The sequence below is a fragment of the Plecotus auritus genome, assembly GCF_963455305.1.
Source record: "Plecotus auritus genome assembly, chromosome: 4".
In the NCBI taxonomy this organism is placed as follows: Eukaryota; Metazoa; Chordata; class Mammalia; order Chiroptera; family Vespertilionidae; genus Plecotus; species Plecotus auritus.
In genome coordinates this window covers 163,766,097-163,783,476 of record NC_137775.1, presented here as the reverse complement: position 1 = coordinate 163,783,476, position 17,380 = coordinate 163,766,097, and the positions used below count along the sequence as shown (strand labels likewise).

The following is a 17,380-nucleotide window of genomic DNA, read 5'->3' as shown; positions in this document are numbered from 1 at the left end:
ACTGTAGAATTTGTGCTGGAAAATATAAATGGCAGTAATACCAAGTACCACAGTCAGTGGTGTTTAGACCCAAAGAAAAGATAGATGTTAGAATTGCTGTGATATTTCAGATCACAATAACATGAATGAAAGCATGGCATGAGTACTGAGAGGTAACAACCATTGTTGCATATTTTTCCAATTACTTGAGAACCTTCCATATTTGGTTGCTGGAATGTTGCCATCATCACATTCTGTGTTGGGTATGACATTGTCAACTGGAACCAATAGCAGCCCAGGACGCCCAGGCGTGGAGCTACGCTATTTGAGAAGTCTGCTGTGTGTTGAAGCCACATTCAATATGGACCCAAAGGCTCTGGGGAAACTGGTGGAATCCATCAGTAAAACCGTCAAGAGCTGTGAGTACTGACAAGGCATCCAGCACTGCCTGAGCATCTTTATTCAAAAAGAAACATTGATAGACATACTAGCTGGACATTAACAAGTGCTTTGTAAGCTCCAAATTAGAGTTCCTCTGTTTCCTATATAATGTTTTGATCACTTGAAAAAAATAGACAGCAAGTGAACAATTATCCATGCATTTACACTGAAAATAACCAGCTATTCTAAAATATATTTGTGTATGTGGAAAGAAGAGCTTGAGAATTTATGTGAGATCATAAGTGCTAAAGGATTATCTGCCAACCAAGGACTGATAATCTGAAATTTAATAAGGGATTTCAGAGTATAAAGTTTTACTTGGACCAGTTCCCCAAGTTCTCTGGCACAAAATCCATAGAAGCAGGTGTTTGCTGTGCTTTAGGGAGCTGGTAGAGATATGTAACATAGGATACTGTAGATGTTGCAATAGCATGGTGCCTTGAACATAGCAAGTGTTTATGAAAACTAGTCTTAACAGATTTGGAGGGGGGAACTCCTTGCCCTGACAGACCTTAAAAAGTAATCTTCGTGAAAGTTTTTTCTCTGGTAATGACCACAAGCCATTCTGATAATACAGAAAATCTGTTTTTAGAATTTGAGGAAGTTACTTTTATTTCAACCACTTGGACAGCCTCATTATTGAGCACTTCCACTTTTTCTCATTAGGATAGGCACCACTTTTCTAAAACTCTCCTTGTAGATTTAGTTCTGTTTTCTCTTATTCCGGATACATTTTAAATGATCTAAACTCAAACACTTGAAGGGCCTGTTTCCAATCGTGCTGTCAATAGGTCCCTTAAGTCGTATCTGGCAGATTGAGCCAGTGTTTAATGTAATGTCTTCCGTCACTTGCTGCTTTCCTAACAGAGCCTGAGTTTTTTGACATTCAAAAGGAATTTTTTTAAACTTAAAAAAATATAACTGCTCTCTCATCCTAATGAAATTATGTTTAGCAATGTCTGCAATGAGTGTTAAATACCGTAAGTTGTTATTTGAAAGCAATTCTCTGAAATAGCCACAAGTATGAATCTGTAATCTTTGATCAGACTCATATCCCACAGTCTTCTGCAAAAAAAGATATTTATAATTGTTTGAACAAAGGAATGGGTTACTATTCTTTTTCGAAAGTTTTTAACACTGTTTCACTGTAACCAGATCACTACTTTACACTCAGATTACTAACAGCTGGTGTTTGTTGAGCTCTCCATTGACAAGACACTGTGCTGAATGGTTTATGTTCATCATCTTCAACTCAGAACAAAGTCAATAAGGAGAGACCCACACACTAACTCAGTGGTCGGCAAACTGCGGCTCTGTTGACTAATGAGTTTGCTGACCACTGCACTAACTTAAGCAAGTAATTGAAAGTACATATATGCCCCTTAAGTGTGATGACAAGAATAGTACTTTATCTTGTATTCTTCCCCAAACCACTTAACCATAGTCTAATCATAAAAAAGCATTAGACAAAACTAAATTAAACTATACATATACATATACATACTGATTTCAGAGAGGGAAAGAGAAACATCAATGATGAGAATCATTGATTGGCTGCCTCCTGCAGGCCCCCCAGAGGGGATCGAGCCCATGCCCCCACCGGGAATGGAACTTCGACCTCCTAGTTCATAGGTCAGTGCTCAACCACTGAGCCACATGGGGGGGGGGGGGGGAGCAAGAAACATTCTTAGTTCACAGTCATGAAAAGCAAGGAAAAACTGAAAACTCATACATTGGAGGAGACATGACAACCAAATGGATCTTGGAATTTAAAAAAGGACATTAGTGGGAAAATGGTAAATCTGTAATTTAGTTGATAATATGCCAGAGTTACTGTATTTTTTTTGGCCAAATGTACCATGTAATGTAAGATGTCAACAGGGAGGAACAGTAAAGTATTTACAGGAACTCTATACTACCATTGCACCTCTCTTATAAATCTAAAATTACTCTAAAAAACTTAACACAGGTCAGTGTCTGGCATCGCAACACCATTCTCACTATCCACAGTTTCTCAAATATCACAATTGTTTTGATCACATATGTAAGATCTTTAGATAAAATTAAATGTGACCCACATGGATAAACTCAGAAAAGTTACCCACTGAAGATTGTGTCTAAAATCCTTGATTGCTTTGTTGGATGACTTGCAATATATTTCTGAGAACGGCTCCTCACTTTCTTTAGGGATCCATTTAATTCACAGTAGTGTTGGTGCTAACATTTCCACTCAGGTGGTAATTCTTTATCGGAATTGAGCAGGACTGCTTTCAGGCAAGCATATATTACTATGCACTCCATACATAGAGTGTATCCACATCTGAGCTTCCTTTTTCTTCATATTCCAAAAAAATGTCTTTCCAAGCTTTTGTCCTCAGAGCAGTTGCATCCCTTTCTATTATGTAACCTTGAAAAGTCACATTGCCTCATAACTCGTGTACTGTATTGGTTGACAGGAAACCAGGACAAAAGCCTCCCCCCCCCGCCCCCGCTTAGTTTCAAGTGAAGGAGACAGACCCCATCTTTCTAAGGCTGGAGTATCAAGTCATATTGAAAGAGCATGTGGGATGGGATAGATGGTTCCAATGGTCTCTGGGAAAATACGACCTGTCACATCTGGATTCACCACTCATAAGGTAGCTTTAAGAATCTGCCAGAGTGATCTTCCTTCAGTGCAAATATGATCTGTTAACTTGCCTCAATTTTTCAGTAAGCTCCCCATTGTCTGCAGCTCTCAGAACAGGCCTGCACACATTCAAGCTATCTCTTCTGGCAAATGCTTACTCCTTTGGCAGGTCTTAGCTCATGATACCTTCTCCTTGGGACCCTTGTTAATTTCTTACCACCTCCCCCCAATTGATCCCTCTCTTTGGGTTACCCCCAACCACCATCAATCATAGCGTTTGTACTACCTTACTGCACTTTATCTCCACCAAAGTGTAACAACCTTGAGGCAGGCAGGAAGTATTCATTGCCGGGTTCATAGAAGACCCTTAAATGCTTATTAGATGGATCAAGAAGAACTTCAAGTCATATTTTATACTAGCTACAGTGTGAAGCCTGAGGATCTAATTCAGTTAATAAACTACTATTGGGTATCTTTGTAATTGCTTATTCTTTAGCTTTGTCAATCATCCTAAGAACCAAGTCATTCTGACCACAGTGGAAGCCCTATTAAGGTAAACTGCATATTTGCTATGTGTTGTCATTAAGTTCAGTTGGGTAACCTGAAGTCATTTCAAAGACAGCATCTAAACTAACAGTTTTTTCTCCTCATCTTCCCCAGAAACAATAAAGGAGGGAGGGAGGACAAGGAAGAGAACAAGAAAAATAGTAACCAGCTTTCCTTCCTCTTTCAGTTCTCTCAACCTTTGAATCATAGAATCAGACTTTTAGAAACTTAAGGACTCTCAGAGATCATTTAGGGCAGACAATACCCAATTTTCATAGGTGAGGGCTCTGAGGCGTAAAGATGCTATATAATTTGTCTATCAGCTATTTAATCTCTCATAAATGTAAGTAGAACCTAAATACTTAAGTCTACTACCCCAACCCACTAAATCTAATCCCCTAGTTCTGTGGTCAGCAAACCGAAGCTCGCAAGCCACATGCAGCTCTTTGGTCCCTTGAGTGTGGCTCTTCCACAAAATATCAAGTGTGGGTGCGCACGTATAGTGCGATTGAAAGAGTACCCTAATTAAGTTAATAACAATGTACCTACCTATATAGTTTAAAAAATTTGGCTCTCAAAAGAAATTTTAATTGTTGTACTGTTGATATTTGGCTCTGTTGACTAATGAGTTTGCTGACCACTGCCCTAGTTCTCAGTCCTGATGGTGCATTAGAATCACCTGTGCACTTCTTAAATCTACCCCTTAGGTCACTAAGTCTGGAGTGAGATCCAGGTACATGAATATTAAAAAGTTTCAGTTTGATATAGAGAACCAAGATGGCGGCATAGGTAAACACCTAAACTGCTGCCTTGCACAACAATTTCAAAACCGACTAAAAGACAAAGCGTCTATCACCCAGAACCACGGGAAAGCTGGCTGAGTGGAAGTTCTACTACTAGAAGGAAAGAGAAAAGAGCATTGAGACGTGCACAAGCACTGAAAAGCTGAGGTACGGAGGCGCGCGAATCGGGCTGGCAGCGGGCGACTGGGTGCGCTGTTTTTTTCAACCCCAAGGGAGACAAGCTCCCGATTACTCTGAACTCCAGTTTCTGGGGAGACGCTGGGGACCCAAACTCCTAGGGGAGAAGCTGGACTGTCTGCCATCGGGTCGGAAAGTGAGGGTGGCTTTCTTGCAGAGGTGCACACAGCAATCATTGTTTACTGCGCTGGGGAGTGGGACACAGGGACTTGGAAACGTGGAGATGCAGAGACGGCTGACTGGCAGCCATCACTCTTTGCCACACCCTAGCCTAGTGACTCCCTGAGACCCGCCCCGCACAATCTACAAACGCACCCAAGCTCCATGCAGCAGCTTTTGCATATAAATGGTCTGCTGTATTGCAGCTTAACCTAACAAACTGCAGCTCTGGTCAGACAGCTCCAAAACCTCCAAACCCCAAGCAAAGAGGAGAAAACTAGTTCTCGCTGTAGCTCCTGCTGGGTGGCCTCAGACAGTAGCCACCCCATTGGAGATCCAGAAGCCAGTGTATCTAGTGGTCAGTGTGAGACAACACCAGATTTCAACTACTCACATCCATACGTGATACATTCAAGAGGCAGACTCAGTAAGCACCAAAGCCCCACTGAAGCAAGTCCTGCCCCATAAGCATGTCTCCAGCACAGCAGTTCTTCCATTATAGACACAGCGGGTCCTCACAGCCAATTGGCCTGGAGGTCAATTTCTCCCAGTGTACGAACAGCAATCAAGGCTTAACTACACCAAGACTTTGCACTCAGCCCTCAAAGGGGTGCACCAAGAGTGTCCACCTCAGGAGATAGGCTGAACCACTGGTCACCTACCACAGAAAACTACTCCATCAACACAGGGAAGCAGCAAAATGCGGAGACAAACTTGTCACGAATGAAAGAAATGGAGGAAAGCAAACTACTGGACATAGAGTTCAAAACCACATTTATAAGGTTACTCAAGAATCTTCTAAAACCTGCCGAGAAACTTGATGAGACCTCTGAGGAGCTTAGTGAGACCTTCAAGGACCTTAATGAGAATGCCAAAAAAAATGGAAAAGGACCAGTCAGAAATCAAGCATACACTGTCTGAAATAAAGAATATACAGAAATTCAACTGTAGATCAAAAGACCCCAAGAATCAAACCAAAGATCTGAAATATGAGGAAACAAAAAACACCCAACCAGAAAAAAAGAAAAAAGAATCCAAAAATATGAAGATAGTGTAAGGAGCCTCTGGAACAACTTTAAGTGTACCAACATCCGAATTATTGGGGTGCCAGAAGAAGAGAGAGAGCAAAATATTGAAAACCTATTAGAAGAAATAGTGACAGAAAACTTTCCCTACCTGGTGAAAGAAATAGACTTACAAGTCCAGGAAGTGCAGAGAACCCCAAACAAGAGGAATCCAAAGAGGACCACACCAAGACACATCATAATTAAAATGCCAAGGGCAAAAGGCAAAGAGAGAATCTTGAAAGCAGCAAGAGAAAAACAGTTAGTTACCTACAAGGGAGTACCCATATGACTGTCAGCTGATTTCTCAACAGAAACTATGCAGGCCAGAAGGGAGTGGCAAGAAATATTCAAAGTGATGAACAGCAAGAACCTACAACCAAGATTACTCTACCCAGCAAAGCTATCATTCAGAGTTGAAGTCAGATAAAGAGCTTCACAGACAAGAAAAAGCTAAAGGAGTTCATCACCACCAAACCAGGATTATATGAAATGCTGAAGGGTATTCTTTAAGAAGAGGAAGAAGAAGAAAAAGGCAAAGATAAAAATTATGAACAAAATGACAATAAATACATACCTACCAACAAGTGAATCTAAAAATTAAGTGAATAAAAAATCTGATGAACAGAATAGACTGATGAATATAATAGAATCAGGGACATAGAAAGGGAGTGGACTGACAATTCTCAAGGGGGAAGGGGGTTTGAGGGGTGTGGGAAGAGATTGGACAAAAATCTTATACCTATGGATGAAGACAGTGGTGGGGGGTAAGGGCATGGGGTGGGGTGGGGAATCAGGTGGAGGGGAGCTATGGGGGGGAAAAAAGAGGAACACCTATAATATTCTGAACAATAAAGATTTATTTTTAAAAAAGTTTCAGTTGCAAGCCAGTCACCAAGTCTTACTAGTTTTTTTGTGTGTTTTTATTTGTTTGTTTGTTTGTTTAACAGTATCTCAGGCTCCTTCCCCACTCTCTGACCTCATTTCCATCTTCCTGGCCCCGTCACTTCAAACCTGGCTTCTGTGCTTCCAGTTTTCCTTTCAATACAGATTGCCACTTCTCTTTTCCTGAACCACTTCTCAGCCCTTAAGGCATAGAAAAGTCAACTGAACTCTTGTTTTAAAGCTAATTCCTGGGCCTGCTTTTAGCAATTCTGAGGTAGGTCTGGGGCAAGGCCTGGCAATTTGCATGTTTAACAAGCAATGGAGAAGGGGTTGATTTTCATACAGATGGGCCAAAGATGACACCATGAGAGACACTGTTCCAGTAAAATAAATGTTAATCCTCTGACCAGGCATTCAAGGCCCTCCACCACCACCCCATTCACTTCTATCTTATTTTTCACTTCCCACTTGCTGGCTTTCAGGAAGACATGTTCAACCTCAACCTCCATTCTACCTCTTTCCTTTATTCATATTGTTCCCTCCCTGGAATTCTCCACTTCTTTACCACCCCCAATTCCTTCCTTCCTATAAAAATACTACGCATCCTTCAAGGCCAATTCAAAGTCCATTCCCATGAAAGGGGCCCAACTCCTCTTTCCGAGTGAGAACCATCTTAATTGTGTAAGCTCTTGACTAACAAGTCCATGTCATACTTTTTATGGCATCTCGCATCAAGAGAAAAAATAGTTTTTAGTAAAATATTATAAATTAGGTTGGAGAACTCAATAATTAAGTCATATTTATATTTTTATTTTACAGTCAAGAAAAGTGAAGTCGAGAGCCTCATAATACTTTTTCACAGCTTGGTGGAAAAACCTGATGTGAGGCTTGATAACGCTAGACTAGATCGGAGCACATTTCGAATGATCCTGCACGGCTTGTTTGGAATGACTGATGATAAGCTAATGAATAGGGGTAAGAAGTCATAAGGGTCTGAAATGAGCCAAGCTGAGGTGGCAAACATATATATATGGCATATATAAGTAGGTTAATGTATGGCAAATATTTTATATTTAATTTTCATCAAAGACTGAATTTTTTAAAAATATATTTTATTGATTTTTTACAGAGAGGAAGGAAGAGAGATAGAGAGCTAGAAACATCAATGAGAGAGAAACATCTATCAGCTGCCTCCTTCACGCCCCTCACTGGGGATGTGCCTGCAACCAAGGTACATGCCCTTGACCAGAATCAAACCTGGGACCCTTCAGTCCGCAGACCGACGCTCTATCCACTGAGCCAAACTGGTCAGGGCAAGACTTTGAATTTTTTAATGTCAAACTAGAAAGACAATTCTGGTAGTGCTGCAGTAGTTGATTTTATTGTCAGGGTGGTTTTTAATATAAATTTGCTCAGGATGTCTTATAACTGTACCACTTTGAGAGATAACTAGTAATGGGCTAAATAAGCTAGCAGTATTGTTTTTCAAAGATAAGCATGTGACTTTTAATCATGATGTCTATAAATTCATATGCTGTAGACGTGGAAATTTTTCAATGATTTCTTTTTCCTCATAAAAATGAAAAATGATACTCATTATACTGAAAAAAAATAAAAGATCATTTATTTAAAATAGGAAGTTATTTAATATGAGCCATTCATTTTCACTAACTGATTTTTAGTGTTCAATTTGATAAGTTTTGATCTATATATGTACACCCTTGAACCCATAACCATAGTCAAAATAATTAACATTCATCACCCCCAAAAGAGTCGATAATATTTTACTTTCTATAGGGTTATATTAAGATTTCATTGGTAATTTAAAAATAGTATTATTTTAGTAATTTATCTTTAGGCATTGCACAAGCTCTATAGAACAGAATTTTGCCACTTTTTTAGAATAAAAATTACTACATTGATTGGCTGCATCATCGTACATAGTAACTGTATAAAACAAGATCACCATTGATCATGGAGGAGAATGACTTTTCTTCCTATAGAAATCTGGGGAAAACATTTTCAGTAATTTTGACTTTTTCGAGAATGATTGTACCAAAACCCTTTTCTCCCCTCAGTTTGGGAGGAGATTTTAAAAAATCTATACATACATATTCGTGAATTGTAAAATAGCTATAAATTATAATACACTTATATGTGCTTTTTTTCAGTATTTTTTGCATTTGACAAAGACAGTGATAACTGCATAAGTGTAAATGAGTGGGTTAAAGGATTATCAGTGTTTCTTCGAGGGACTTTTGAAGAAAAGCTGAAGTGTAAGAATTCTGTATGGGATTACTGGCTTAGTAATATATATGGTTAATTTTGTATTTAGTGAATGTTTAAATATTTTTAAAAATATATAATTAGTGTTCTCTATAGCAACCTTGCAAAAATAGTTTATGACTGTTTTAAAAAATATAAGCCAGATGAAATGGGTAAGCTATTTCATAGGCGAGTCCCTAGTCCCAAGATCCCCAAACACTTCATTCACTGGTTCTATAATGTTCATCTGTCACCAGGATGGGTCTTTGGCTTAAGGCCCAGGCTAATAACAGAAACTAAGGGTTATGCCAACTCTTATCAGCTAATAAGGTGGACATTTCTGAGACTGCCTCTGAGCTCATCAGGTAATAGGCCTTGATATGGGTAGTGCACAAGTCCCATTGGGTCATTGTTTGTGTGTGTGTGTGTGTGTGTGTGTGTGTGTGTATTTTAGAGGCCCGGTGCATGAAATTCGTGCACGGGGGTGTGTGTCACTCAGCCCAGCCTGTACCCTCTCCAATCTGGGACCCCTCGAGGGATGTCCGACTGCCCATTTAGGCCTGATCCCACCGGGCAGTCGGACATCCCTCTCACAATCCAGGACTGCTGGCTCCCAACTGCTTGCTTGCCTGTCTTCCTGATTGCCACTAACTGCTTCTGCCTGCCAGCCTGATCACCCCCTAACCACTCCCCTGCCAGCCTGATTGATGCCTAACTGCTCCCCTGCAGGCCTGGTCCCCCCCAACTGCTTTCACCTACAGGCATGGGTCCCCCCCATCTGCCCTTTCCTGCAGGCCCGAACACCCCCAACTTCCCTCCTCTGCTGGCCTGGTCCCTCCCAACTGCCCTCCCCTGCTGGCCATCTTGTGGTGGCCATCTTGTGTCCACATGGGCGCAGGATCTTTGACCACATGGGGGCAGCCATCTTGTGTGTTGGAGTGATAGTCAATTTGCATATTACTCTTTTATTATATAGGATATACACACAAACATAAAACAGGGTAAAACACGCATTAACTACCAGACATCAATACAGTAGTGTTGGTGTAGATGAGTGAAAAGAGGGGAAAGCCTAGACTCTCGATTCCAATAATTACAGGCTGTTGTTGTTCCTTGTGATTAAGCCCCTGCCCTAGGACAATGAAAGCCCAAAGGAAGGAGGATTATAAAGAGAGCTTCTTACAGAAAAGGAACATTAGGAATTCCAAAGACATTATCCCAGTTCACAGTTTTGCCTAGAAATAACTGAGGCCTCACCTCACCTGTACCATTGGTGTGGTGTGTATTTCCTATGTTTTACATCTCGGGTTCCAGGATTTGGGGCAGGGAACCCTGGAAAGATAATAGGAACAATTTTAAATAGTTTTCAAAGAAACAGATTGCTTAAGAGAAGACAGCAGAGTACTGAGGAAGTAAGCAATTTTTTTATCCCTTCTTCCACTTGAATTTGGATTTGGAATGTTCAAAAAAGGACCCCTAAATTAAACACATTTTAAAGTGATAGCACATTTTTAAAGAAACACATTTTTAAAGAAAATCACCAACTTTCGACATACTTTTTTTTTTCTAGTTTTGTGTGTTTTCTTCTTCAGTCTAATTTTTTACAGGATAACATTTAAATATAGTTGCCATTAAGCTTATTGCAACATTCCTATACAAAAGTCTCACTAAAAAGTGAAAAGCTAAGTTTCTTGGATATAAATTCTTGTGGTGATACTAATACCTGGTGAAAATGGTTGTGACGTTGAAAGTAGCTGTATAGTAACTAAATAGCATCACACTATCAAAAAACGTTTCCTCCTCTAACCCCACTTCCTAAAAATGTTTCATATACATTTCAGTATATGTTAATTTGGGGGAAGATACTATTTCTAGTAGGGTTGTGTTGCAAATTCATGTATGCAACAGATTGGAGAAACTCGACAAAAAGGCACAGCTAATCTAATACTCTGGAGTTTTATACATGGTTCTATTGCTTTTGTAAAACACTTACCTGGGTTACAAACACCACAAGAGCTCTTTCACTGCTGTATTCCCAGGACCTGAGTAAGTCACTTGTGGATGAATGAGTGAATTGTAGTAGTGCTTACTCTGTGAGGTGGAATTCACTCCAGGGAGAGATCAGTTTTTCTGAGTTATGCAGACAGGCAGGCCTCAAAGAACTGACAGACTCACTAGCTAAATACACTGAAAAATGTTGTCGGTGACATAGCAAAGTGTGTACTTAGTTTTTGTTCTCTATGTAAGAAGAGTATCATAAATCTGAGATTTTTACACACATAATGTATAAATGTATGATCAGAGATTTAAAAATATGTATCCCTTTATTTCAGCTTCATAATTTTTTTAAAATCTCAGTTTGAAAATCCAGAAGTTACAAGTCTTTCTTTTCACGTTCCAAGGGGTATTTTATCTTGTGGAAAGAAATAGAATAAAAGGTGCTTCATTTTAAAATCTCTTTACCATATAGACCAATAATTGTAGGTTGTATAAATTGTTTTATTATTATATTAGAGGCCCAGGGCACAAAATTCGTGCACTCGGGTGGGAGAGTCCCTCAGCCCAGATTGCGAGAGGGTGCAGGCCAGACTGAGGGACCTCACTGGTGCACAATTGAGCTGGGAGGGACGTGGGAGGTTGGCCAGCCAGGGGGGGACCGTGGGAGGGATCCAGGGCATGTCTGGCCCGTCTCACTCAGTCCCGGTCAGCCAGACCCCAGCAGCAAGCTAACCTACTGGTCAGAGCGTCTGCCCCTTGGTGGTCAGTGCCCATCATAGCGAGTGGTTGAGTGGCCTTAGCATATCATTAGCATATTACGCTTTGGTTGAATGGCCAACCAGATATTTAGCATATTAGGCTTTTATTATTATTATTTTAACTGTCATTATCCAAGTCTTTAAATATCTTATGCTTTGAAAAGTCTGTTTTGAAGTTTATTATTTGAATGGTGATGATGGTCACATTTCTCGAGAGGAAATATTTGACATGTTGAAGAACAGTCTACACCAGCAGTTATCTGAGGAAGAGACTGATGAAGGAATAAAAGAATTGGTAGAGATAACGCTGAAGAAAATGGTAAGAATGAAATACTGTAATCCTAATATATATAAAAACCCACCCAGGGTCTATAATGACCGAAGGCTCGACTGAATACCGGAAGTCAGTGCTGCAGCCATGGCAACCCAGCACTGACTGCTGAAGGGACCATGGATCAGGCCTGGAAAGAGTCCCGGAGAGAGGCAGGGTCTGATCTGCAGCCTCCGTGGCAGCTGTTGATCAGCCCTTGCCTCTCTCTTTCTCTCTGGGCTTTGCCAGCAGCCACGCCTCTCTTTCTCTCTGGGCTCTGCCGGGGCTGCTGATCAGGCCCGCCTCTCTGATCAGGCCCGGAGATAGGCTCGGAGACGCTGACTGGCATAGAAACCAACCAATCAGAACCTAATCTGGGTGAACTACGAAGGCAGAACCTAAAGTGGGGGCTGAGGAGGAGTTTTAAGGGCAACAGCTGTTTGGTGTAAGGTGTAAGAAAGCGTTTTTTTAATGACTGGTTTGGCAGTATAGTGCATTTTTTAACGACTGGTTTGGCAGTTTAGTGCATATGGCTGGCTATCAGTCCAGATATAGGGATTATGTATTTTTGTCTGCCAAGAGCATCTCCTGCTGAAAAAAGGCTTTTCCCCTCCATTTAAGCAATCCTATCCTATATAATCCATCTATACTAATAAAAGGGTAATATGCTAATTAGACCGGGTCGACCGGCCATCTTCTGGACGTGCGACTTTCTTCTGGACAAAGCCATGGTGGTGAGGGCCGAGGCAGAGGCAGTTAGGGGTGATCAGGCCGGCAGGGGAGAGCAGTTAGGGGTGAAATCAGGCCTGCAGGGGAGAGCAGTTAGGGGCAAAATCAGGCCAGCAGGGGAGGGCAGTTAGGGGTGATCAGGCAGGCAGAGGCAGTTTGGGGCGATCAGGCAGGCAGATAGGTTAGGGGTGATCAGGCAGGCAGGCAAAGGGCTTAGGGGCAATCAGGCAGGCAGGCAGGTGAGCGAGCGGTTAGGAGCCAGCAGTCCCAGATTGTGAGAGGGATGTCCAGTTGGAGAGGGTGCAGGCTGGGCTGAGGGAACCCTGGGCCACTAGTTCATTATAACTAAGCAGGTGGATGTTGGATAAAGCTAAGATGAAGAAATTATTTCCCTCCATAATAAATGCTGCCTTTACGAGGGCAGGAGTTTTTGTTTGTTTTCTGCTCTGTCCATTGCCTGGAACAGTGTCTGGCTGATAGTGGGTACTCGGAAAATATTTGTGGAATTGCTGGGTGATTAAATGAATCACTTCCAAGTGAATGTTAATTTTCTCATTTTGAAATATTTTAATATTTAGTAAAACCTCACTAATTGTGGGAAAGGCAGCAGATTTAATGTGTATTAAATTGAATGCTATTCTAGTCTGTCTTCCTGACCTTAGCCTTCCAATTCTTCTACATACTCAATATAATAGAATAACATAATAATAAAAAGTTGTTTTTATAGAGTGCTTGCTGTATGCCAGGCCCTTCACAGAACTTTAATATATGAATTCATTTTATCCTCAAAACAACTCTGTGAAGTAGACATTATCTCTATTTGGCAGATGAGAAAACTGAAGTACAGATGGGTTTACTCAAGATCACACTAGAAAATTGGGTGCAGAATTCAGTGAAACCAATAATATCCTTTTCTAATGGACATAGCAATTTCTCTCCTTTTCTTACTGTAACCCTAAACTGGATACCGGTGAAGATTTGTGACCCTAAGATTTGTGGGCCTGGCTAACCCATGACTCTGGAGTTCAAGAAAGAAACATGATGTGGACTGCCGAGTCTCCGACTCAGCTAACACAGACCCAGAGTATCCTCTTCCACTGGAAGTACTCACCAGACCCTGCCAGGGCTCAGGGTAGACTTCTTGAGAGACAGTATGTTCCCTCATACCAAACCCACCCTCTTCTTTTTTGAATGGAAATGTTATGGAGTGAACTTTTTTCTCACAATTATTCAAACCTTTCTCTAGATTAGACTTTCAGCAGCCCTGATTTAGTTACACCCTGAAGTGAGAAAAACAACAACAAAGACCCAACAGATCAAATCCAAATTCACTGAAGCAGTTAAAGGCCTACATAACCCACACACATGTATCCCCATGATTTACTTAATCACCCATAGCCCCTGTCACAAATGCTTCACTTGAGGCAGGTCTCTCTTCTCCTGACTTACGCTCCTGCTTGCTGTCATAATTCAGGTTGGGCCATTCTGCACTTCCTCCACACACTTCCCCACCTATCAGATCCCAACCATCCCTAAAGGCCAAGCGGTGGTCTGCATGACTCTTGGGCTGTGAGTGCTCTAACTCCCAGTGCCCTGGTCCTTATCTGAGCAACTCCACTTTTATCCTTTTTACATGATGAGCTTCCAAGTAAGAGATCCTTTCAGGAACAAGTTCTAGTGCTAAAAATTAAGCTTGAGAATGTTTGCCCTGTGGTTCTTACTTTATCACAAAAATAGTTGTACCATATGGGCTTCCTCTTTAGGATTATGACAACGATGGCAAGATATCTTTTGCCGACTTTGAAAAAGCAGTGAAAGAAGAGAGACTTTTGTTGGAGGTGTTTGGACAATGTTTACCAGAAGCAAAGGTACAGTGCCAACAGCCCAAAAAGGTTGAGGGAACATTTTAAAGGATCTGAAAATAATACTTGTTAGACACTCACCTCTTTAGGGTTTCCGCTCACTGCTATGTTTAGGCAACCATGAAGGGCTCAGCCCGTCCTAGTGCTTTGGGAGCCAAGACAGTAGTGACTGTTTAAGTAATTCTATTCAACAGGCTTTTCTTTGGAGCTTGTAACTTCAACTGTACACAAGTCCTGATTTCCTGTATGTTAATATTTCCCCAAAGAAAACCAGGGTATATTGGGCTTACTTAAGGGATAGAACAGTGAATAAAGAGCGGGTTCAGCAAGAACTGCTAGGAGAAAGCTTGATGTCTTTCAACCCAAATGTTGTCAATGAGAATAAATTAAGTTTTTAAAAATTTGGACACATATATAGTATTTTGTGGTCATAAGGTTTATTTTCATGTTTGGATTTGACAAAAGTTTTCTGAGCTAGAAGAGCCAGCCTAATAATTTATTAAACTCATTAACATTTTCTTTAATTCTGCCTCTGATCACCTCTGCTTTGCAAACATGATATAAGAAGACACTTTTCTTTTTTGAAACTTTTTATTCTGTGGTAATTTAGATGATTTTGTGAATGAACTTGCATAAGCTATCCTTAGCCATTTTAGCTGGTCTCTCTGCATTTGTCCCAATGTAGTTTACTCCTTTTTTTTTTTTAATCCTCACCTACAGATATGTTTACTGATTGTAGAGGGAGGGACGAAGGGAGAGAGAGGAGAGAAAGAAACATCAATCTGGGGATCAAACCCAAAACCTAGGTATATGCCCCAACCAGGAATCGAACCTACAACCTTTTAGGTCTACGGGACAACACTCCAACCACCTGAGCCACCTGGCCAGGGCTATTCCCACATTTTGTCTGGAAATATGTGGTAAAACGCAATATGTGAAAGGCAGACTTCTCGTTTTAAGAGACTGATGGGTGAAACAGTGCAGAATAATGAACTGGGTTGGAGTAACTACTTATGTCCGATGGAACACCAACAGTTCTTGAGTTGTTCCAAGTCATCTGTAGCCCAGTTATCTAGAGCCTTGCTACTCAGTGTAGTCTGTGCACCAGCACAATGGTATCACCTAGGAACTTATGAGAAATGCAGAATCTCAGACCCCACCCCAAACCAACTGAATCAGAATCTTTTTTGGTGCCTGACATGAGAAAGGTTTCTTTCTCTCATCATGATCAAGTAGTGTATTGTGTATGTTGGCAGGAATGGAGAGGAGTGCTGGCCTCCACACACACATCAGGAATCCATTCAAGAACAAAGAACCCACTTAGCAGCTCCTCCCTTTAGGACTGTCAGACTTTGTGTGTGTGGTAAAAGACAACTAACATAAACTTTACCATCCAAATCAATTTTAAGCATTCAGGTTCAGTAAAGTACAGTCACACGGTTGTACAAGCAATCTTCAGAACTCTTCATCTTGCAAAACTGAAACTCTGCCCATTAAACAACTCCCCATTCCTGCCCCGCCAGCTCCTGACCACCACCATCAGAATTACAATAAGACCCTTAAGTGGAGGTTTATAACACCTTCAAGTCTGAGAAGGCTGATCTAGACCAGTGGTCGACAAACTGCGGCTCACGTTTGCCGCTCTGTTGACTAATGAGTTTGCCGACCACTGACCTAGACAGCAATGTATTCTTCCTAATTCTATGGCCAGGTCTCTAATAAATCTTTTACCTGAATTCAGCAAAAATATATCTAATTGCCTTACGAGGAACTAGGGCCAACCCCCTTGCCTGCAGCTTCTATTAAGACCATCTAGCCCTAGCCAGTTTGGCTCAGTAGATAGAGCATCAGCTTGCGGACTCAAGGGTCCCAGGTTTGATTCTGGTCAAGGGCACATGCTACGTTTGTGAGCTCAATCCCCAGTAGGAGGCGTGCAGGAGGTAGCCAATCAATGATTCTCATCATTAATGTTTCTCCCATCCTCTCTGAAATCAATAAATTAAAAAAAAAAAAAGACCATCTACCTCTTAGTGCCCTCCTAACAAGTTTGGATCAGTAAGTCATAACTGAAGATGAAACCTTCTTTAACTGATATGTTCAATTCAATCCATTAGGCCAGAGGCCTTAAGGATAGGGAGAAATGAAAAACAGATACCATTTGGTATGGGCCTTCTCCAGTTATTTTTTTTTTTTATTTTTTTATTTTTTAATATATTTTATTGACTTTTTACAGAGAGGAAGGAAGAGGGATAGAGAGCTAGAAACATCGATGAGAGAGAAACATCGATCAGCTGCCTCTTGCACACCTCCTACTGGGGATGTGCCCGCAACCAAGTTACGTGCCCTTGACCGGAATCGAACCTGGGACCCTTCAGTCCGCAGGCTGACGCTCTATCCACTGAGCCAAACCGGTTTTGGCCAGTTATTTTTATCAGTAAAAATATGAAAACAGCCTGGACACAATTGAATTTCCATTTTGTGGTCTACTAACAGGAAAAAAAAAAAGTGAGTGTGCTAAAAGTAGTGGTAGAAGTCTAGTAATTACCAATTCTAATTTGTTTCTGCCATAGATCAAATAAATTCTTCTTACAAGTTAACTAAAGCATGTAAGCTTCTAATTTCAGCTTTGTTCTAATAGTTTATTAACTTTTTTACTTTACAGACTTGTCTTGATTTTGAAACCCTGGCATTCAAACACATCCTGAATTCTATCTAGTTTTTGAATGTGAATCACTCAATACTTGCATTAAAATAAAAAACAGATCCTGGTTGCCTATC

At 40.9% G+C, this 17,380-nt stretch overlaps 1 protein-coding gene across 1 annotated transcript; it reads left to right on the top strand.

The window, feature by feature from the left end:
* Positions 1–340: 340 nt before the first annotated feature.
* On the top strand, positions 341–17,318 carry LOC308246875 (calaxin-like; the record flags this gene model as incomplete). Its single annotated transcript, XM_080665209.1, has 6 exons — positions 341–398; positions 7,500–7,655; positions 8,852–8,956; positions 11,866–12,020; positions 14,504–14,608; positions 17,265–17,318. 6 exons carry the CDS (start codon positions 341–343, stop codon positions 17,316–17,318), a joined length of 633 nt encoding a protein of 210 aa, XP_080521335.1.
* Between the last annotated feature and the right edge of the window lie 62 nt (positions 17,319–17,380).